The sequence below is a fragment of the Acanthochromis polyacanthus genome, chromosome 10, assembly GCF_021347895.1.
Source record: "Acanthochromis polyacanthus isolate Apoly-LR-REF ecotype Palm Island chromosome 10, KAUST_Apoly_ChrSc, whole genome shotgun sequence".
Classification (NCBI taxonomy): domain Eukaryota; kingdom Metazoa; phylum Chordata; class Actinopteri; family Pomacentridae; genus Acanthochromis; species Acanthochromis polyacanthus.
The window spans coordinates 25,687,340-25,709,910 of record NC_067122.1 but is presented as its reverse complement, the minus strand read 5'-3'; the positions used below and the strand labels follow the sequence as shown (position 1 = coordinate 25,709,910).

At 41.3% G+C, this 22,571-nt stretch overlaps 2 protein-coding genes across 4 annotated transcripts in view; both read right to left on the bottom strand.

Annotated features, from left to right (window-relative positions):
- Positions 1-8,881: 8,881 nt before the first annotated feature.
- gpr151 (G protein-coupled receptor 151) lies at positions 8,882-11,242 on the bottom strand. The gene has a single exon (XM_022201742.2). It carries the CDS (start codon positions 10,739-10,741, stop codon positions 9,419-9,421), a length of 1,323 nt encoding a protein of 440 aa, XP_022057434.1. The 5' UTR covers positions 10,742-11,242; the 3' UTR covers positions 8,882-9,418.
- A 424-nt stretch (positions 11,243-11,666) lies between these two features.
- The window catches only part of ppp2r2ba (protein phosphatase 2, regulatory subunit B, beta a), a 45,787-nt gene continuing 34,882 nt past the window's right edge, over positions 11,667-22,571 (bottom strand). For all 3 annotated transcript variants that reach the window (XM_022201739.2, XM_022201740.2, XM_022201741.2), the window contains exons 5-10: positions 21,834-22,011; positions 20,758-20,922; positions 17,524-17,693; positions 16,855-16,946; positions 16,634-16,757; positions 11,667-13,587 (exon numbers count right to left, since the gene is read on the bottom strand). In XM_022201739.2, the coding sequence (XP_022057431.1) occupies positions 13,432-13,587; positions 16,634-16,757; positions 16,855-16,946; positions 17,524-17,693; positions 20,758-20,922; positions 21,834-22,011 (885 nt within the window). In that variant the 3' untranslated portion in view covers positions 11,667-13,431. The remainder of the gene's footprint in view (positions 13,588-16,633; positions 16,758-16,854; positions 16,947-17,523; positions 17,694-20,757; positions 20,923-21,833; positions 22,012-22,571) is intronic.

The following is a 22,571-nucleotide window of genomic DNA, read 5'->3' as shown; positions in this document are numbered from 1 at the left end:
CAGCAGCACACATACAGTGACTGATACTTCAATCATCCAGAGCATGAAAATGCTTCACACATCACAGGCTGCTGGCAAGATGCTTCTGAGGAAGGCGACGGTGTTCTTTTTTTTTTTTTTTTAATTTATTTATTTTTTATTAATAAAAGAGAACAAAAAATAACACTGAAGAATAAAAAGTAAACTGAAAAGAGAGAGAGAAAAAAAGAAAAGAAAAAAAAGAAGGGGAAATATATGTATATATACATACATCACATACATACATGCCAGGGGGGTTGGACACATCACATATGGTTATGTACTAGGGGTGCAAACAGTTAATCAGGCATTTACCAGACATTGTTTGATCAAAAATTGCAATTAATTCAAAAAGGAGTTCAGCTTCTTAACAAAAAATTGCCTCTTATCAATTGATGGATCATCGGTTGATAAGATGAATGTACACTTATAATATATACACCTTTATCCATACATATCTGCACAAATACAGACCACATACTAATATGTACCTCTGCATACACGCACACATATATAGAAACACACCAGTTCCTCAAAATCTACATGTACATATAGATACAAACACACATGATGACAAGCATTAAGTTGTTATTTTAAGGAAATTACAGGCTGCTTGATAGGTTTTCACAGCTTTAGAATTAGACGCATATTTTATCAAATTAAGGTACTGAGAGATTGGCGACGGTGTTCTCCGAAGGCCCAGGTTTTGGCGTGAGCTCTCGCGCGATTTCGGAACGAGATTTGCTTTCTAGCGTCCTGAGATTTGGATACAGACCACAACAAAGAGCGATCGCCAAGTAATGTGGAGGTTTTCGTTCACTTCTCGTCTCTAGTATGTTGTGGGACGCTCGTTGAGACTATCCGAGCCGGTCAGTGTGGGGAAAAAAAGCACGTTAGGGTGGACTTTGACACGGGGGGCAAGTTGCCCCATACTTTTCGCTAGCTGAGCTGTGAAGCTGCCTGCCTGGCTAAATACTGGAGTTATGTCGAAAATTCATTTCTCCATCACTCACACGTATGAAAAGACATGAAAACAGACCCCAGGTTGAAAAAAACCGAAGTTCCCCTTTACAGCCATGGCCATAAGTTTGGACACAAGTACCATGACGCTTGTGAATCTTAGAAAATACCACAAAATTGTCACTTACAATATACAGCTATGGCCATAAGTTTGGACACAGCATGACTTATGTCTGTTTTGATGTCTATTACAGAACATGAGTATATTGTAAGTGACAATTTTGTGGTATTTTCTAAGATTCACAAGCATCATGATACTTGTGTCCAAACTTATGGCCATGGCTGTAAGGTCAGAGATTGCAGCATCTGAGGGCCTCTTCAAAAGAAGACGTAGTTGATGAAGATGTTCTCCAGCAGGACCAGAAAGACCATGGCCAAGCAGCCTTGAGATCTTAGGCAGCGTCTCCCTCAGGTGGGTGTGAACGGTGTTCATGGTCAGGTCTGTGGTAATCCCGTCAAAACACAAAACAGAAAAAAAAACCTAGATTATAAATCAACATGTAACCAAAGTCCCACGACCCTAGTGAGGATAAAGCGGTATATAGAGAATGGATGGATGGATGGATGTAACCAAAGTACTGTGTGTATAACGCCATAGTATAGGATGTAGTTCAGAAAATGTCAAAGTATTGCATACTTTTCAAGAATAACATAGTATGGCCTGTAGTTCATAACATATCGGCAACAAAATAAAACAAATCATGGATTATTATGTGGTTCAAAAAGCGCAAAATGATAGGATGTTGCCTAAAATTGTCATGTATGATATGTGGTTCAAAAAATGTCATAATACAGTGTATTGTCAAAATAGTATGTTATTCAAGAAAACATCAGAGTATAATATGTGGTCTAAAAATGCCATAGTATTTCATTGCACAAATAAAAGTATAGTAATTTTAAAAACTGTTCAAATTCTTATATGTTGCTCAAAAAAAACAAAAAAACCCATCATAGTAATATGTTAATTTAAAAAGTCTATAGCAGGGGTCGGCAAGTAGATGTGGCTTCAGGCCAAAATGTTTGCAAACAATCGAACAGCGGGCCAACCTGCGGGGGGGTGCGCTCCGATTCTGCGAGCGGGGGCGGGGGGGGTGATACCGCGAGCAGCGGAGCTTCTCCAGCTGATCGCCGCTGCTTGGGACACACATCTCAATTCTGATCACAGATGTATTAAAATGACTCCCGAGACACACACGTTTTGCACACACTGTTGCTCAGTGAAATCTGGCTAGTACAACCGTCCGACCAGTAGCGCAAACGCGGAAATGCCCAGCAGCAGCCGTCCACGCGAGTTTCGTGTTGCGGTGACGGACTGGCTTGGCTCCGTGCCAAATCAAATTTTCAAAATCATCTGGCAGGCCAGATATTATTCCTTATGGGCCATTTTTGGCCCGCGGGCCGCCAGTTACCGACCACTGGTCTATAGTATAGCGGGTCGCTGTTAAAACATCATAGTTTAGCCTTTGGTCCACAAAATGGTGTTCTGTCCCGGATGTCTGAAGTAGGTGAGGAGCAACACAGGGGCGGCTGTGGCTCAGGTGGTAGAGCGGGTCGTCCAATGATCGAATGGTTGGCGGTTCGATTCCCGCTCTCGCCTAGTCATGTGCTGCATGCCGAAGTTTCCTTGGGCAAGATTCTGAACCCCGAATTGCCTACCAGTGACTGTTCCACTGGTGTGTGAATGTATACTGACTGATGTTGCAGGTTGATTAGCAACCTGCACATTAGTGTGTGAATGTGTGTGTGTCTGGGTGAATGGGAGCAATTGTTGTAAAAGCGCTTTGAGTACTCTGATGAGTAGAAAAGCGCTATATAAGAGCAAGTCCATTTACCATTTACCACAAAAACAGTCCAAATGCTGGTTTCCAGGGGGTTAGACGAGTATTTATTTGAAAGAGTAAGTTTACAACACAACATGTGAGGGGGTTAAAAGCAAATGGGTGTTAGTAAAATAAAAATAAATAAACAGAACTAAAAATGAAATTCACGTTGACATTGATGGGCATTCCAACCAGGAACAAAGTAAAATATCATCAATACGAAAACCCTCTTCCTGTTCACCTCTTAAAACTCAAAAACACACCGCAGTAGCACCCTAAACTAAAACTACCAACTACCTGTTTTTCTTTCTGAACAATTCAAAGGTCCCTCTCTATCTCCTCACACATCAACCAACCACTGGAACACATCCCCAAAGTTCTGCTGAAGCTCAGCTTCCCCTCAGAAGAAGTGCTGCCAGATGAAGGAGTCTTTTGAGAGGTAGCTGGCATCGTGATTGGACTGTACTTTGGTCTGTTCCAATCCAGCTTCAGCTCCAGAGATGGCAGGCGGGACGAGTCAACGGAGGCCGGATGGACGAAGGCATGCAGCTGAGTACAATCCAGAAAACAACAGAGGAGGAAACAAACATAGTAGTGTAGTATAAAATATATATTGTATAAATAACAAGTCAAAGAAAAGACACATACTCTGTAGAATTGTAGTTTTTGTGGGCTAAATGATTTACTGATTGATCTTATGGATCTCTTGAGTTGCTTGTTGCTTGTTTTCCAAACTGAGGTACCTAGAAAGCTCCAGTTTGCTAAGTTATCACAAGTTTGTGTAGAATGGAACCCAGGGGTGTTAAAACACTTCTGTGCAGTATTTGTAGTACTTTTAAGGTCCCAAACCCCACTCGCGAGTAGGTTTTTCTTAATTTTCAGAATTTTTAGCAAGCCTCCATGGCCTGCAGAGTGTAGGGAAACACCTGGGGATGTTTGTGGGGCACTAGCTACATGCAGAGGCCTTGTTTACCAACTCACAGCTCTCTGGTATGTCTAGAGGCTGAGAAATAACCACTTAAAGATGAAAAAAAAAAAAAAACCCTGGCGAGGCTTTTTTCAGACCTCCACAACTCAAACTATTTGAGCTACAGGCCTACAATTTTGTATAGAAAATACTTTTGTGACTATCTAATGGCATGCAAATTCAGGACTAATTTGAAAATGGTGCAGCAACACCAAGGAATATCTGGTCATTTCACCTGGAATGACCCCTACTAGTTTTACATAACAGGCAGATGTTGCAGCTAATGCTGTAATTCACATAAACAAGGAAACAGGGCCATCGTAATTTGAATTTTAACAGTCCAAAATGAAAAGGTCATATACAGCTTTCCTATTTGGTTAAAGAGCCAAAAAAAAACAAAAAAAAAACATGAAAAATACTTTTTAAAAGTGAGAGGGCAGTAGCAGCTTTCATTTTTTCTTACAACTTTTCGGTGGCCCCCCAAAATATCTGTTGTACCCCTCTGTGTCCTCCTACTAAAATTAATCTGGATCCGCCCCTGTGTGAGAGGCAGAGCTGGGTGATCATTCTCTTTGGGTTTCAGATTAAATGGAGAAATTTGGTGTTAAAACTATTGATTAGAGCAGCCTTTAATGTACGGCATGGCTTACTGACTCAGACACTGAAGAGACGCGAATCTGATCATAAAACCTGTTCCGTAAGTCATTTACATATAGACAGCTGTCTACTGGCTTCAAACAGGGAGATTCTTTGGTGTACTGTTACTGGAAGATGTTAATGCAAAGGTTTCGCACTTTAATTAGTTGAGTTGCACTGAGCTGAGTGCATGTATAAGTTTAAATGACAGTCCCTCTTGCTAGAAATGCCAAAAGGTGGCTGCCCTTTAGATCTCCACATCCTTCACAGAGATGAAAGCTCTCTGATTTATTCTAATCAATAGACTGTTAAATACCAGGACCAGACCCCCTGAACCAGCCTATACAAAAACAAGCCCTTTCTCCCCACATACATACACTTTCTGGTTGACTCTCTGCAGACTGAAGAGCCAGGTGATCTTCCACGGGCCCAAAGGGAGGTGAGGGTGGCTGTGACTCAGGGGGGGAGACGAGGCATTGGAAAGCAAAGGGTTCAGCGTGTGGCTTAATTGCAGCCAGCCTCTCCTGCTGAGCATAATTAGCGTTAGCTAGCATGTCACTTCCTGTGGAGTTTCATTCATTAGAGATGATGATTGGCTGAGGGATGAAACAGAGGAGTGACACCCCCGCCTCCCCTCCCAGCAGGAGGGAGACGCAGCCAGGAGGGCAGTAAAGAGAGGATCTCACCTGCTGGAAGCTTCCCTGCCTTGTATAATGACCTAATTAAGACTGAGTTGTTTTTTAATGGTGATTATCTCACTGATTTCTTTTTATCAATTTCTTCTCAATCAGCCTGATTTTAGTCCTTTTTAAGGCATGACTCCTTTATCAGGCTCTTTATCGTCCCTTTACATTGATTGAAGTCATTTTTTTGGATGTGTTCTTTGCTCCAGCAGCCTCAAGTTTGACGAATTCTCCCACAGGTTTTAAGAATGAATATGTGCATACTGTTACAATTAGGAAAAGAAAACATAATGTAAAATTACAACATTTTAAGTCAGATATTGGTTTGTTTGAAGCTTTGAGAGTCACTGCAGTTTACCTCTAATAAAGGTTAGTGTCACCCTTAACACCTGCACAGTCAGAACAATGCACACTACAATCACCAAAATTCATATATTTTTGGTACTTAGAGCACATATTTAAACTAGAAAAGCACTCGGAGAGCGCATACCTCCGCCATGCCGTTTGTCAGACAAACAAACTCCGGTGATTACATATCCTCCTGGCGGAGGTAAAAATGCATACAGTGTAAAGCAGTATTTGTAAGAAGTATTCAGATTCTTAGCTGACAAAAAAGTATCAATAAAGCAATATACAAATACGGTGTTATGAATCTAAGTACTTCAGTTCATTGAGTATTAGCTAGTACTGATTTGGTCCCTCTAAATGATATATTTTTATGTACGCTACCGTTCAGAATTTTGGGATCACTTAGAAATGCCCTTACTTTTGAAAGAAAAGCAGTTTCTTTTTTTCAATGAAGAGAACATTAAATTAATCAGACATACAGTGTCGACATTGTTAATGTGGTAAATGACAAATACATTGTAGCAGGAAACAGCTGATATTTAATAGAATATCTACATAGGGGTACAGAGGAACATTTCCAGCAACCATCACTCCTGTGTTGTAGTGCTACATTGTGTTAGCTAATTGGCTAATTGATGATTAGAAAACCCTTGTACAATTATGTTAGCACATGAATAAAAGTGTGAGATTTCATGGAAAACATGAAATTGTCTGGGTGACCACAAACTTTTGAATGGTAGTGTATGACATCATGAAATACTAAACAGTGACACATCGATGTGTCGCCATCATGCTGCTGTTGTAGCTGCTGCAGGTGAAATTTTTTGTCTACAGTTTTACACACAGAGACACAAGATAAGGAGTCAGAGGTGATTAATGGGGGAGGATCAAAGAAAATGATGAGGTGAGTGAACTGGATGCATATCATCTGTAGATCCCTGGTTGCAAAATTAATGAAACCCTCCATAATCATGTCATACACAGAAGGCAGCACATACAATGCATATACTCAGAGAACCAGTGGCGGCACAAGTATTCATTTATTTAATTAAAAATGTAACAGTACCAGTATGCCAAGGTTTCAATGCTCCATAAGTAAAAGTCCTATAAGAAAAATCCTACAGATGTAAAATGGTGTATTGGCAGCAAAATGTCATTGAAGTAAATTCATTAGATTACTGAAGCGTCTGTGTTTGAACTGCTGCAGGTGGAGCTACTGTAAACTGCTTTATATCCAGTTTTATAAACAGAAGCAGCAGATAAAAAAAAAGAGGTGTGGAGATGATTAATAAGAGAGAAAAGAAAAAAGAACTAAATACTGACCTACAAATTTATTTTCAACTTTGGGGGTTCTTTCTCTAATCTTTGGTGAGAAATTGGATTATTTGAACATTTATTGTAATTAAACCATGTGAGAAGTTTAGTGCTAGCTGTAGTGCTCTTAATTATGTGTCAAATCTAAAAACAACTAAATTTGTCAAATGTGTAGTGGAGTAGAAACTACAATATTTTCTTCTGAAATGTGGTGAAGTAGAAATATAAAGTAGGATGAAATAGAAATATGTAAGTAAAGTACAAGAAACTCAAAACCGTACGTAAATTATCATATTTGAGTAAATGTAATTTTACTTCATACAACTCCTTTGTAGTGTCAAAATTCTTACGTGGGAACAAAAAAAAGCATTATCTACCTAAATCTGCCAGAGGTGGTGCACAATAATGGCACATTTATATATTTATAATCCCACGATATTTAAGTTTGTTGAATGAGCTGCTTTTTTTAAGCACAGATGATTTCACATTCAACAATGAATGGAAGTTGCCCTTTTTTTGATTAAAAGACACAGCAAAGCTCAATGAAGTGCTGTTTAATCAGGCAGATTCAGTAAAAACACCTGGGATGTTTCATTTAGGCTACTGCCTAATCAAAGATAAAGTGGATGACAAAATAAATACACTCGGAACACTCTGAAAGTGCCTTATCTTTTTAGTGTACTGATGATGCACAATATGGTGTCCAACATTTAAATAGAAGAGGATGAGCTCCTCACAGTCGCACAAAAACATAATAAATTATTAGTGATTAAGGTAAAGAAGCTTCTTTTTTTTAATTGGCAAACATGTTTTATTTAGTTTTTGTATGATTCCAAAACTGCGATTTGATCGATTGTGTTGGTGTAAGTGATTGCACTTTTCAGCTGCAGAATGAGCAAAGAAAATGTCAGGTGGAAATGTGGTCGCATTCCTGGTCTAACGAGGCAAAAGAAGAGGAAGCAGCACTGCTGGAGCTTTAAAAGGCATTTAATTCAGCGAGATATGGGACAGCTTGGTTTGTAATGGTTCCCTGCCAGCGATTAGCAGCTCCGGGGCTTTCTGTTGAAACTGCATAAAATCCCACAACTGCAGATTTACATGCTCATTTATCAGAGTAAATGCCAGAGCCAGAGGTGCCGCGATTAAAGGCTGGAAATAATGTCACACGGTGTATTTAAACAACTATCATTAGGGTTCCGTTACCTTTTTTTTTTTTTTTGTGGCATTGCTTTACATAATTTCTCTGGTTTAACAGTGAAGGTTAAAATGTCAGTCCAGTAATGAGTGCATAGCTTTTTTGCATTCGGTGTTCATGGCCAGGTCACTACCCCTGGGACTGATGGTGGTTTATATAGTTAAGTGTTGCTCTGATTGAGATACTTGCCTCTGGCGATTAAAGGTCAACATAAATGATTAATGAAAGGAAAATGTCATCAGGGAGGGGAGAGAGGGAAAAAGTGAGGTGTTAGGCAACTATCGGATGACTACATCCTAAATCTTCCTGTTTTTTCTTTCAGTTTGTACAGATATTTCATAATGCAACATCTAAATGCATGTAAAATCAGTAGCGTCTGTGCATCATGGGGGAGAATAGCTTTATTTACAATGGACCTGAGTGTTCGCCACAGACAGGTTGCTTTTACAGCTGACAGACAAATCGATCAGAGTTCAGCTGAGGCACAATTTTCCCTCATGATGTTTATCCCTTTAACTCGCCGTTTTGACCTATCATGTGTATTCAGATCAATGAGGAAAGAATTCCTTATGAGACTCCCACAGAGGAGAGTCCACTGAAACTACATCCAAGTTCACACAAAAGATCCCCTCCTCTAATTAGAACCCACGGCAACACTAGGGGATGCCCTTTTGAAAGTGCACTTAATGGCCACAACTCAGCAGGAGATGAGTCTGATCTGTTCTATTTGGACTCCGCTGTACATGTGTGTGTGTGTTATGATTCAGTCAATCACAAGAATGCTCATGAGTGACCTGAGTCGCACCAAACATCTGTACTGCTGTTGTCCTTTTGTATTGTTCTTCTGCTCGTCCAAAAATGTTGACAATCCCACTCCAGCTCCATTTTGACAGTTATCTTTATTGTAAACACTCGGCATGCAGATGCACAAGGATTACAAAATGATCTCTCCCACTGAAAGGAGACGGTAAACACAGACTTTGTCACTTATTTCCACGTTACTTTCTGACATTCAGAGGGCATATGCAAGCAATAACATCTGAAATACAAATGTAGCTTTACCATCAACCTCCAGTTTAGATGTCAAAAAAGGGGCAGTTTTATATCTAAATACTAAAATATGCTGTTTAATATACTGATTCACAATGACATATTGAATACACACAGATAAATATATCTCCTGTGCTATTTACATTGTCTTCCTCATCAGTAGCTTTAATTTACTGCCAGCAAACATCACTTTACATGATTTATATTCTCTACCTGCTCCATCACGCAACAAAAAGACATCCTTGCTATCATTCTGATTGCACTTCTCTTACCTTTGAACAATATCATAAACACAGAATACCAATGATATACACTGCAGGAGTCCGTTCAGCTCAGGTCTGTTGATGATCAGCTGGGAAGGCGGCACTTATTTTCTCTCCTCTTTGCTCTGGTTCTCCCACGGCACCGGATCATTTTCGTCTGTGTGCGATCCGGTCTCCCTCTCGTGCCAGAACTGCTCCACATCAGGCAAGGCAATCCCGTCTTTGAGGCTCACCCTGTCTGCCTCCCTGTCTCCTCTTCCTCCTCCACCTTGCTCCTGCTGGGGTTGAGCCTCTCGCTGGCTGAAGCTCGACTGCAGGCTCCTCTCCCCACTCAGCTGCACCAAGGTCTCCGGTCTGGGGCAAGGAGACTGGAGGCTGGTGGGGTTGTGGGGTCCTGGCTTTGGCTTAGACGGAAGTTGTTTGCGCAGGGTGAGGCGCCTCCACAGCCCCCGGTAGCCCTCCCTGAACTCCTCAGAAAGGGAGAGCACAATGAGAGGGTTCACCAGCGACAGGGAGAAGGTGAGTAGCTGAGAAGAGAGGGTCAGAAGAAGGGGAGGAGAGGAGATGAGGGGCTGAGCTCCTTCAATTTCTTTCTCTGCTATGTGGCGCTCCCAAACCCACACCACCCACTGAGGGAGCCAGAGGATAGCCATGGCCACGGTGAGGCTGAAAAGCATCAAGGTGAGCTTCCTGGATCTGATCTGGGTACGCAGATTCTGACTCTTACTGGAGCGGCGCTGGCACTGGCCATAAGCCTTCCAGAAATACATGAGAGCAAAGCTGAGAGGAGCACAGTAGACCCCCAGAGGGTACGCTTTCACATACACAGACATGAAAACCTTGGCTTCAGGAGGAACCGTTAGCACACACACCAGCCCACGGATCTCCCTCTGCAGCCTCGCAAACAGCCAGTGAGGGATGGTGACGGAGCAGGCGGACAGCCAGATGAAGAAGAGCACCACCAGGATGGAGCCCAGGTGGATGCTCACCTGCTTGGTGGGGTTTGACACATAGCGGTAGCAGGCTTTGGCCATGATAGCCACTGTGAAGCTCTTCGCTGCCATGCAGGACTGGAGGAACCAGTCGGCCGTCTTGCACACCACCCAGCCCAGATTCCAGTTCGCCTTGGAGAAGGCAGCAGCCCTGAACGGCACCGTGAACATCAGCACCAGCCCGTCAGCAAACATCAGGTTGAAGATGAGGGAGTTGATGAGGGACAGTTTGCCCCTGTGTGCGTTCGAGAAGAGGATAACCATCGCAGTGAGGTTACAAGCCACACCCAAGACGCTGATGACTCCCAGAATTGCCGGCACCAGGACCCTGAGCTCCCCGGGATCCAGATGCTGGAAAGAGCCACGTTCATTGAAGGACCACTTGTCTATGGAGCTGTTCACCACAGTCACGTTGTTCCCGCTCATCTTATCCATCTTTTCCAGAAAGACGTCAATCTGATGTGAAGAGAAAATCTGTGTAAAGTCAACAACAGCCTGGAGATGAAAGAAAAAGATTCTGAGCAGAAGAAAGTCCAAAAACAGAAGTGCAACTCAGAAAACAGATTTGATGAAATATGTTTTAGAATAAAGTCTGTTAAAATAATCGCATCAAAAGAGGTATTGATTGACGATCAATGATCACAGTGAAATTCCTGCCTGTCCCCTGGTTTGTCCTGAGACGCAATGATGCAGCTTCTGCAGCTAGTTATAAAGATGCTGCTTGATTGACAGCTGCTGTCCCCAGCTGGCAAAATGTGCGTAGACGACACCCTCATGGGGCCAATTAGGAGAAAACTCTGCATAATGTGCACAGATGAATATATCGGCTTTCTAATTTGTGTAAGTGATTGTGAAGTAATGGTCATTACAGTAAGGTTTCCTAAGCAGTAATTGGAAGATTTTAATGAGAGTAAAGGGACCCTGATGTCTAACTTGATGAGGATTTTTTTTGATTCTGGCACAAAGCAGTGAACAAAAGTCATTTTAGCATTTGGTAAAGAACAGGACATTGAAGCACTCCAGATGGATTTTGTCTCTTGTATTTGTTGTGTTTCATTTGTCATTTATAAGACCACTAATGATAAATCAATATATGAATAAACATATGTTCCCAAAATAAAATTAGAAGATTGTAACAGGGGTTAGTAATTAGAAATCAGCAACCAGCTATCTCCACATGTTGAAATATCCTGTTTCATTCTCATTTTTGTAACCATGACACTGCCTTTCTTGTTTCACTCTTTGTCCACATGAGGGCGTCATTACACCACAAGCAGCAACGATCACAGTCAGAACATGAAACATGGAACTTTGACTTGCTTCAGCAGGTGTCCAAAAGAGGAGGTCCACCAATGCAGGATTTGAACTTGCACATCTTTATTCTTTTTTATTCAAAGAAAGTCCAGTAAGCATAAAGACTGCATGGTATTTCATTGCATTTCAATACATTCTGAGCTATAAAAGTTTTTTTTCCTTTCAATTAGAAGTGTCACAAAGGAGGTTGTTTAGAAGACATTACTGTTTAAAGGAATCACACTTAATTATTCCCTGATTTCACAGAGTTCAGTTAGACCTTTGACTGCTTTGCTTTTTGGGAGTTGGCTCTAATCTGAGACAAGCGACGACCTCCGAACTGATCGGAGTCGAAGGCTGAAAGACAACCTGCTACTGCTCCATGTTACCCTTCTTCAGCGAGAGAGGAAACATGGACAGACGCTGCAGCAATCTAAAATCAAAATCTTTTTAAACTGGCTACTTCTGGAAAACAAAAACATAATTGCATAGCGCCTCAGATGATCTGTAGATGTTCAAATAACTAAATGCAGGCTTTCAGTTTTCATCAGAATCAGATCCAAGGCATGCAAAAGGAGCTATGCTAGCGTCATTATGCCAAGTAAATCTCAAGTTTAGGTTCAATATTTAAAGTTCTTCCATCTACAGATCATTTTCAGGACTATCCAAATTAGGTAAAAATGTGGCAAGGAGTTTGTATTTTTTATCAAAGAATTTTGCAAGGAATAAAAACGAATGTGGCTTCGTCGTGTCTCCTGCAAACTGATGACATCAGACAGAACGCAATGTGAGAGCAACAATTAACTTTGTACACATCACAGCGTCCTCTCATGAGCCCGCAAGCATGTAACTGGTGCTATAAAGTACTCTGGACTACACTGTTTCAAGCACTTTTTCCACATGGAACCTGCATTGTGTCTTTCTTTTTGTTGTTGTTGTTGTTGTTGTTGTTGTTTTTGTTTATGGAGAACAAAAAGAAAGAAAGAAAAGAAAAATTCCTCAGTTAACATTTCATTGGAAACATTCACACTCCCACCTTGAACTCAGTCCCCTCCCCTCCCTCCCCTCCATTACATCGAATTCCCCACATACCAAAAGAAGGCACCACAGCTTCTAAACAGACTCATTGACCGAGAGAAGGACTCAACAAAACAACAGCATTAAATAAACACAGCCTGGAAGGGCTTCATTCACATTACAGACTACAGCAGTCTCACCAGGGAGACACAAAATTGGTACTAGAAAGACTGTTGTGTCACAGACAGAGGAAACTCTCAGTTTCTGGGGTCAAAGATTAACAGTCTCATCCTCTTCTGCGGTAGGTTGCATTGTCCAAAACTTCACCTCACTTGGAGGCTGCAGGGCTGATCACATGCACTGTAGCATGAGCGGATTGAAAGAGAGGGGGCACTGTTGCTACATGACAACGAGCCACCGTCATGTAAGCTTGGTTTCTGTCTGTGTGCTCTATTTTCTGTTCAGTGTACCCACACCCACCCTTTTCTTCAGGGTCCAGAGGGCTGCTACATCATATTATTCATGCAGCAATCCCCTTGTTGCATAAATGCACAGAATTCGATTCGTCAGGTGTCCGCATGGCTAAATAAATTAAATTAGAAGTCAAATTACAAGAATGAAAGTCCATTCTTGATTTCCAGGAGCCTTTTTCCTTAGGTTGTATCCGTTTCGTGCTCCCCGTAATTCGTGCTGTCCACTTTCCCCGCTTTAGTCACTGGAAACTCGACTCTGCGCTTCCTCAGTAGAGTGGGGGAATTAAGGACAGCAGTCCCTCACGAGTGCGGGGTCGGGGGTCAGCAGGGGCAGACGGCGCTTTAGTTGACCTTGTCCTGAAAGATGTAGAGGTTGTTGGTGGCCGCCACAGCGATGATGTTCTCATGTGGATGCCACGTAGTGTGAAGGATCTTCTTGCTGAAGTCGAGGCTGTCGACGCTGATCTCATCTTTACGCCGTTTGCCACCTACACACACCTGCAGGACAACAACAGAGATGAGGAGGTGTTAGGATGTGGGAGTGTTTGCCAGCTTTCAATCATAAATTAACACTGATTTCTGTCATTTTAATGCATGTTTGACGGATTTTTGGGGCCACTTCAGCAGCAGGAATGGAAACACCCATCACTTGAGTCACCGTACAAAGTCAATACAAGAATGGGTTAGCAAATAGCCGCTTATTTACAAAGGGAGGAACAGTGGCAACCATCTGGAGTCTTTTATAGCACTTGGCAGAACAAACAATATTCACTCTCCTTTCAGGCCTGTCTTCACTAACTCTTAAGGGAAATATTTAGCTCTGTAGCTGAAAAATGCAGCAGTATGTTTACCAGCTAGCCTCATGTATTATCTGTCTGTTTGGTGTTGTGTAGGAGGCATACAGTGGCAATATCAGAGCTTTTTTCACTGATAACAGCAGTGAGGATGTATAATTTAAACAAAGAGCTGAAAGATTCTAAAAGGCTCTGTATGGTAGAACTGTTGAATTAGGTGACAATTGACGGTGGATTCACCACCTTCAGAAACACATTTCATATGTGATATTCAACCTGCTGAAAATACATGCTGCAACAGCTTTAAATCTACAATATACAATGTATTCCAGAAGCATTTCTTTGTTATATTTGTTGAAAGTTTCTTTACATCCCGACAACAATCAATAAATCAAGAGCTCTGCTAATAAAAAGGAAATATCTGTTATGTAAAACAGCCACAGAAATATGAAAAATGGGTCTAATCATTGCATTCAATTTGCATAAGATGATAACAAGAAAAGCACTCAGAAAGTGCAGTACTCCACCAAGTCTGTCCATTCCCCCTATGGCATTGACAGAAATGCAGTATATTTTTGTGGAAATGTAGCATTTTTTTGGAATTAGTTTTTAATGATCAGAAATCACAGTAACAGAACGTGGCCAGATGCACCCACAAACAAAATGATTTATTTCTGAGCACAGGCGTGCGTTATGCACATGTACGTCATGACCTAAATATGTAGGGGGTGGCAGGAATTGATGGGATACACCTCCACAAGTTACTCAACAGTTCCTGGTATGATTACTGATGGATAAGTCCACAGCGGTTGATTTGTAGTGGGATTGCAATCATGTGATCATCAGCAGGAAGGTGAAATAGTGTTCACTTGTTGCCATAGTTACAATGACACCATGCCGCTATCTCACAATCATATGGAAATCCTAAACAAATCTGTGGATCCAGACTATGACCTATATCACTGGCAAAATCTAATGAGGTGGTCTTTGTGCCATTTCTGACCTTCCCTGAAAATTTCATCCAAATCCGTTAGTCTGTTTTTGGGTAATGTTGCTAACAGACAGACAGACAGACAAACAGACGGACAAACAGACGGCGATCGTCACGTAACTCCACCGCATTGCTTGGCGGAGCAACTATGTACCTTCCTACTTGTGCACACTGTCTGTGCATGTCATTGTACTCTTCCATAAGGCTAGAAGGCCACATTGTTAGAGCTACTGAACAGACAGCACAAGCATAGCAGCTATACTTTATAGTATATATATTTTTCACACAGCAGATTTCCCAGACGGTCTATAGTACATCTATTAAAGAACCAAAATACATGATTGTCACTAGAAACTTAAGACTGACACGATATACATGTTCTGTAAAAGTATGTGTAAACTTTTGTCCACAAATGTATGTATCTGTGTACGTGTTCGCCACCTGACTGCATTGTAGCCTAGCTGTGATGAAGTGCATTTGATGGTATTTATCTTATGTTTTTAAAATGTGGTGATGCAGCCTATTGGAGGATTTTTAAACACGAATTAGTTTTAATGCGTCATGCTTCTGCACCAGCCAATACTCTGTGGTCACGTGTTGCACAGGAGTGTAGGGAGACCTGAAGATAGGGAATGTTTTGGTTTTTTTCAAATCCAGCTTACCCTTGTTTCTGCATTCTATCTTTTACAGTCAGACAACAAGGAATTCCACTGCTGACTGCATACAGTACTATATTAAAAAGCCCAAGTGGTCAGTTTGTTGTGAAAAGAATGAACAAGTGAAACATCCAAGAAAAATAAATCTGTCAATTCTTCTACTAAGAAAGAGTTTATATTTTTCATGTCACTTTCCTGCTAGTGGTCACACCTACCACATAAATTCTGCATGGTTTCTCGGCTTTGTGGCTGTTAGTGTGTAGACCAGGCACGTTTAAATAAACAACTTCTGCATAATATCATATTTAATCATGTGGTACCTCATCAGGAGGGATTTTTACTTACCAGGACAGCAACTAATTTATTACTGCAATAATTAGCTGATTAATAGAATATTAACTGGCAACGATGTTGACAATGCAGTTATTGTATTCGTCATTGTATTTAGCAAATATCTCAAAAAAAATTACTACTCCTTGCATCACAAATGTGATTATTTGATGCTTTTCTTGGTGTAAATTGAATAGTTATGCGCCACTGCTTGGATAAAGCAAGATATTTGAAGGTGTCAGCACAACACGTGGGAAATGACAGCAGACATTTTCACAATTTTTGAAAAATTAATAGAAAAATGTCTTATTTATTAATCTAAAAAAATAGCAGGCTAATTAATCACTTATTAAAATTATTAATTTCAGCTCTCAACTAATTGCATTACTTGGCAATATGTCTGTCAATTATTACCTCAGATAACACTTGTACACAGTATAAAATGACAGAAAATATCAAAAAAAGTCAATCAACAGTTCATAGCCCAAACTGATAGATGAAAATGTCTGACCAACACTACAAACATTAAAGATATTCCGTCTATGATCATAGATTCTGTTTATTACAAAGGAGACAAAGGAAGAACCAACTAAGTATTTAGCATTTCTGCATGTTTGAACGATTGGTTAATTACAAGTTCTAGCCCTTTCTGAGATTATATACAAGGTTTCTTTAGTGGTCCTGATTGATGGGGTTTTTCAGGTATTATAGAACGAAATCAAGTTGTCTCACAGGTGCTAGAGTTTAATTTGTGTGGATGAGAAGCGGCGTACCTTGCGAGGCTTCAGAATCGCTCTGGGTTTGCTGTTTTCTCTGGACGCTTCCAGTGTGACGTCTCGTTTGGTGTTCCGGTCAAACATTCTGAAGAAGTTGTTGTATGAGCCGGTCATTATGACGCTGAGGGCGATAAAAGGAGAGTAAGGTCATTGAAAGAGGTGGATGGATTAATATATTGATTGATTTGATTGATGAATATATTGAAAAGATGTCCCACCTGTCTGATCCATTCCAGACACACTCAAACTTGTCAAAGATGCAGTCGTTCTCATATAGAGAACAAAGTTTGCCCCGTAAATAGTCATGAACCTGCAAAACAAACCAAACACATTAATATTTGAAGTGGCTGTTGGATTATGAGCAGTCTTTACCAGCCCCTAAAGTTCTAGTGGACAATGACGCAACCATAAAGCTGTGCTACCATATGCTCTACTTTCAGTAATCCCTGCAGATCTGGTGACCTCAACTAAGATGCTCGGTAGCAGGTGGGAGCGGAGGTGGAATTGGTAGAGAATCCCTTGAGCCTCGCTGATGGCCTTATCAATCATGACCTGCCCGAAGATGGCTTCCTCTGATCAGACAGTGTGGATCTGACCCCAGTGACCACACAGTGGGAGGTTTTGCCCTTCAGGTTGCATCAGCTCTAACACTATCTGTCTTTTTTTGGACATTCGCCTCAGTAAGCCCTCCTGGGGTAATTGCTAAAGATGACACAGTTACAGATGGGCAGGGTTGACAGTGAAACAGGATTATGTTGAGTGATTAGCCTGAAAATCAATAAGTTTTGATTTGATCTGGGCTCAACCGTTATTTACTAACATCCCCCACTGAGAATTAGAGCCTTCAAACTGTCCAACAGGCACATGAAAGGGTAACGAAAGCGTACCTGGTATGTCTCAAGTGGTTTGTTCTCCATTTGAAGGTCCCACACCTTGACAGTGAGGTAGTCCCTTGTCATCAGGTAGCGTCCGTTGTGGCTGAACTTCACGTCAGAAATGGATGAGATGATCTCAGAGAAAAACGAGCGAGTGGATGGATCTTCCGGCTCCTCAAAGTCTGAGAGCGAGAGAACGAAACAAAAAGCAGTCAGAAGACTTTTACGCATTTCTAAACCGTATGAGCTTTAGATGTTTCTCTTCCTCCCACAACTCTTTGAATCATTTACAGTCAAAAAAAGCACAAAGCAGATTTGGTTTGGGCGGTGGAGGCTGTCATTAGCAAACAATACCAGCCACAACAATGCCCGGGTGCTGGTTTTGCTACAGCAGCTGTAGCTCTTCGCAGAATTAGTTGTGTGTTTAGATAGGGAGACAGTCGTGGGTCAGCATGGTGGGTAAATATTGGTTATGAGTCATATTGATTTTGGCAGCTGCTGATCTGTGTGCAGGCTAACACGCTGGGGATAAGAGCCAGGCATTCCATCGTTTGCTGTCAAGTTATTGTTCCTCCTCCTCTTTTTCCTCCCACCCTTCCTCCCCTCTCCTCTCCGTCTCTCCAAAAATGCTCCCCCCTCCTCTCTCCCCTCCCATCCTCCTCAGCTGAGGCCTGGAGAATAGCTCTGTGATGTGTCAATGGGGAGTCTAACAAGGGATGCGGCGTGAGAGATGAAAAAATGGGGGGATGAGGAAGGGATAAGAAAAACAAATCAATGTCAAAGTGCTGGGCCCATATGAGCCCTGCTGGATTTGTGCGTGTGTGTGTGCCCGTGAATAAGTGGGAGTGCAACGTGTGCATGTATATATGCATGTTTGTGTGCGTCTCTGTCCTCCCTCCCACCCATCCCGCTCCAGGGGTGTATAATAGGGTCCCTGAGGAGTCGGTAGGGGGGCTTTTTGGTCCCTCTCTCCCTGTCCTGGGGCTCAGTGCTTTGGCAATCTTCTCCTATGCCTCCATCCCTCACCCATCCATCCATCCATCCATCCATCCATCCATCCATCCATCCATCCATCCATCCATCTTTGCTATAACGCTGATTGATACCAGCAGCCTCCCAGATTTATAGGTATGTAAGGAGATACAATCCACATATGAGGTTCATGAAGTGTGTGTGTGTGTGTGTGTGTGTGTGTGTGTGTGTGTGTGTGTGTGTGTGTGTGTGTGTGTGTGTGTGTGTGTGTGTGTGTGTGTGTGTGTGTGTGTGTGTGTGTGTGTGTGTATGCCAGAGGGAAGGAATTATACATCACTCTGTGCCATACTCGTTCATGCAGTGAGACAGTCGGTCGGTATTAACAGACCTGTCCTGAGGCTAACACAAGCACCTGCCTGCTCTGTGGGTGTGTGCACTGCAAGCACCTGTCCAGGAATGGAACGTACTTGTCAATATCAAATACTGAGAGGGCAGCTGTGAATTCCCTCCAAATCCAAACGCTTTCTCTTATCCAACCCCTCCAAATGCTCATGTGAAATTCAACAGGCCGCGTTAGCACACGGTCCAGTGCACGCGTCAATATGTCTGAGGAAATGACTGACATTATTGAACAACAAGGTGTGTCCATGAGAAGCTAATGTGATTGCTCTTAAGCCATTGATTTTCCAGCGAAAATGTCAATGTATTCATTATTCATTCAACCAAAGTGTATGCGTGTGATGTTAAGCTCTGGAGAAGGCCATTCATTGTTCGGGACACACTACGCGATTTATTGATGGGTTATCGATCGTGGTGTATTGAGCAGGGGAAGCTCACTTGTCATCGCTACATAGAGGTGGAGCTGAAGCAGAAAAATTGAGAGTGAATTGCCAACCAAGGCGTTTCCATTGTGTCTATATAAATTTTCAGTTTTCACAGTTTTGTTGTTATTTGTACTGTCATATATGCACAATTTTGCTTGAACCTACACCTCTCTCCATTTTCCAGCCTCCCATTTTTGCTTCAAGTTAACCATAACTGACAACACTACCACTCTGTTTCCATAGAGAACAAAGAGGACATGTCATTTGTTGTCAATTCAAGGAATTTATAAGCGTTGATGGCCAGTAAAGGAGGTGATATTCTACGGTTACATATAAACTTAAAGTGATTATTTACTTTTTTAGACTCAGTATCTAATAAATAGTGGCAGCTGAAAAGTAGAAAATCATAAAACAAAACAAATGTCTTCAGGGATGTCAGGACAGTTAATTATATCCATCTATGTGTGGAGGGTTGCTAGAGAGAAGAGTTTGAAGCAATGTGTAGAGGAAAAGTCTACAGTACAAAATTCTATGAATCAAATGTTAGGAATACATTTTAGGCTTGTTGAACCTCTAAATCACCAAATCAGCCAGTTTGAAAGGCATGCAAATGACCAATTTGACACCATTTACTGAAGCAAAAGACAGAAAGAATAAGCACATTTTCAACTTTCAGACAGTATTTAAACAATGTTCCTGTTACATGTCTCTCTATAAGCAAATGTAACCAAACCAGAGCTTGAAATTATGACATTCAATTACCGTAAAATAACTTTATTCTACATGATTAATTTAAAAATTTTGCCAAAAGTAAATAGTTTGGTCTAAGAAAAGTCTTTGCTCTCCCGACACAATCATGAAGACATTAATGACTCAGCTGTGACAAACAAACAGACAAAATGTACTCAAAATGTTTCAGCAGCACTGGGATAAACTGCAAATACGAGACAAGTGTGTAAATATATTAGACGAGCTTGTATTAAATGTCCATAGTATGTAGAGACACAACTTTGTGGTCACTTGTTTCAGTTTTACAATTTTCTGTAAAACTAATAACTAAAGAAATTCAACTTTTAGATTTGTTTGCAATTTAAGGAATTATAACTTCATCATGCTACCCAAAAGACATTTTTGAGTTGTCTGTACTTCTAGCTCTGGTTATGCTATTTGCCTAAAGGAACAGGACTTTATATTACAGTGAAAAGTGAGTCCACAGTGATGGAAAGTGACAGGAGCGGAAAATGTGAAGAAACTGCTTGGGATACAGAGGGTTTAAAAAAAGTTTTGAAATGGAATTTAGCCTCATGACCACAGCATTTTCGAATCTCGATAAAAATAATAGCAAACTAGAAAAAGAAAAAGCGCCACATGAAAGAAAATCTATAAAGATTACTGTATCTGTGACACTTAAATCATTGTTTTTCCCATGATGCACTCCACTGATACTCACATTTGCAGTGCTTGTCACAGAGCGCAGCCTGTCTCATGTCACAGAGGCGTATCGAGCCCTTGCTGCTACTGTAGGCAAAGGTGTGACACTGCTGGGGATGAAACTCTGCTGAGGTGATTACTTCCGTCAGCTCCTCCATGTTGGCTGGCTTGATGTCCACAATGTCTGAGAGGCAGCCACTAAGGAATGGCTTCTCTAACCCGACTACAACAGACATCTAGTGCACTGAGAATTACCAAACACATTTAGACATTTCTACTGTTTGAATTGTAGCTGTGAAATACATATTCTGTACATACTGGTGTTAGGAAACTGTTACTTACAAAGATGTTCAGAACCAATGCTTACTGACCCTCTATTAGATCAGTTTTGTCTATAAGATTGTATTTTTTTCCCTCCTTGTTTGCATAAAATGGGCTGATATTTGTGGCTGAAATTTGGCATGTTTCTAGTTATTGGAATTGGCCAACTATTGACAAATTAAATCTATTACTTTAGGTCTGACAAAGCTACCGCTTTCTGTCTGCAGTCAGTCGGAGTTCTCAGAAATATCCCTCAAGCACAAACTGCAAAAACTAAACAACAAAAATAAGCCGTTGCCACAAACTACTAAATTAGTTTCTCTCACAGGGGCTAGGGCTAAGCTAATAGCTAGTGGCTATGTTAGAAGGCAGCCACAAATTACCTTGACAACAATATTTAATAATGGTTTCAAATCTGGACCTGAGCAGGCAATAAAAGTGATAAAACAGTGAAAGATTAAGAAAACAAAGAAGAACTGCTGAAAACAAACTGATCAATCTCAGTTGATCCCAAGTAAACAGAGAAGAGTATCTTAATTTAATCGCTCCTGTTTCTATTTTACATATTCAGTCATAGTCAACCTTATTAATGAAACAACTTAGTTGTTAATGACAGGTTCTCTGCTATCACATGCTATTAAAGCATTACATTTACTGTATATCAATTCCAAATATCAGTCATCTGTCTTTCTTGGTTACCAATAATCAGTATTGGCCCTAATTAATAAATAAATAAACAAAAATCATGAAAAAAACACCCAAGTTTGAGGATACTGAAGCTGCGGTCAGTGATCTCCAGGTTCCACAGGTTCACCCGGAGGTCATCAGTGGAGATGAAGGTTTGGAGGTCGGAGTTGACGGAGATGGAGTTGATGTGGTAGGTATGGGCATTGCTGAACACACGCCTGGCTGTCGCCTCAACCATCAAATCCATAGGCTGCAGCACCGGCACCTGGGGGTTAATATGGGTCATTTAACAAGAGATGCAAATACATGCTGAAAAAATGCAAGAAAACAGGATTCATATTGAAGGCTTTGATGTGCATTGCCGCACTGATACATTTTTCCATTTACCTTGGAGGTGGCTTCACAGAGGCCTGCTTAGATATTTATCTGTGTATATGCGCATGCACCTGGTTTGCTGGATTCTGTATTGAACATATTTCTGTGTGAGAGCGAGCCACAACCGGAGGACTCCAGGGATTCATTTGACATTTACTCCACAAATCTTAATGAAACAGAGACAGCGACTAAAGGGCTCCAGGGCTGTTTGATGAGCTGGTTCAATCAGACTGCGAATATCTGTTTTCTACACAGCTACTCAGTGATCTCGCCTGCCTCTCTCTCTCTCTCTCTCTCCTTCTCATGTAAGTGCTGAATAAGTCACTGCTGCTCTCTTGTTTGTGTGTGTGTGTGTCAGACAGAAAGAGAGGAAAAAGACAGAAAGCGAACGAGGAGATGGCCCGAGGGCATCGCTGAGCCCTGCTGAGGAATGATAACTGAACTCCACAG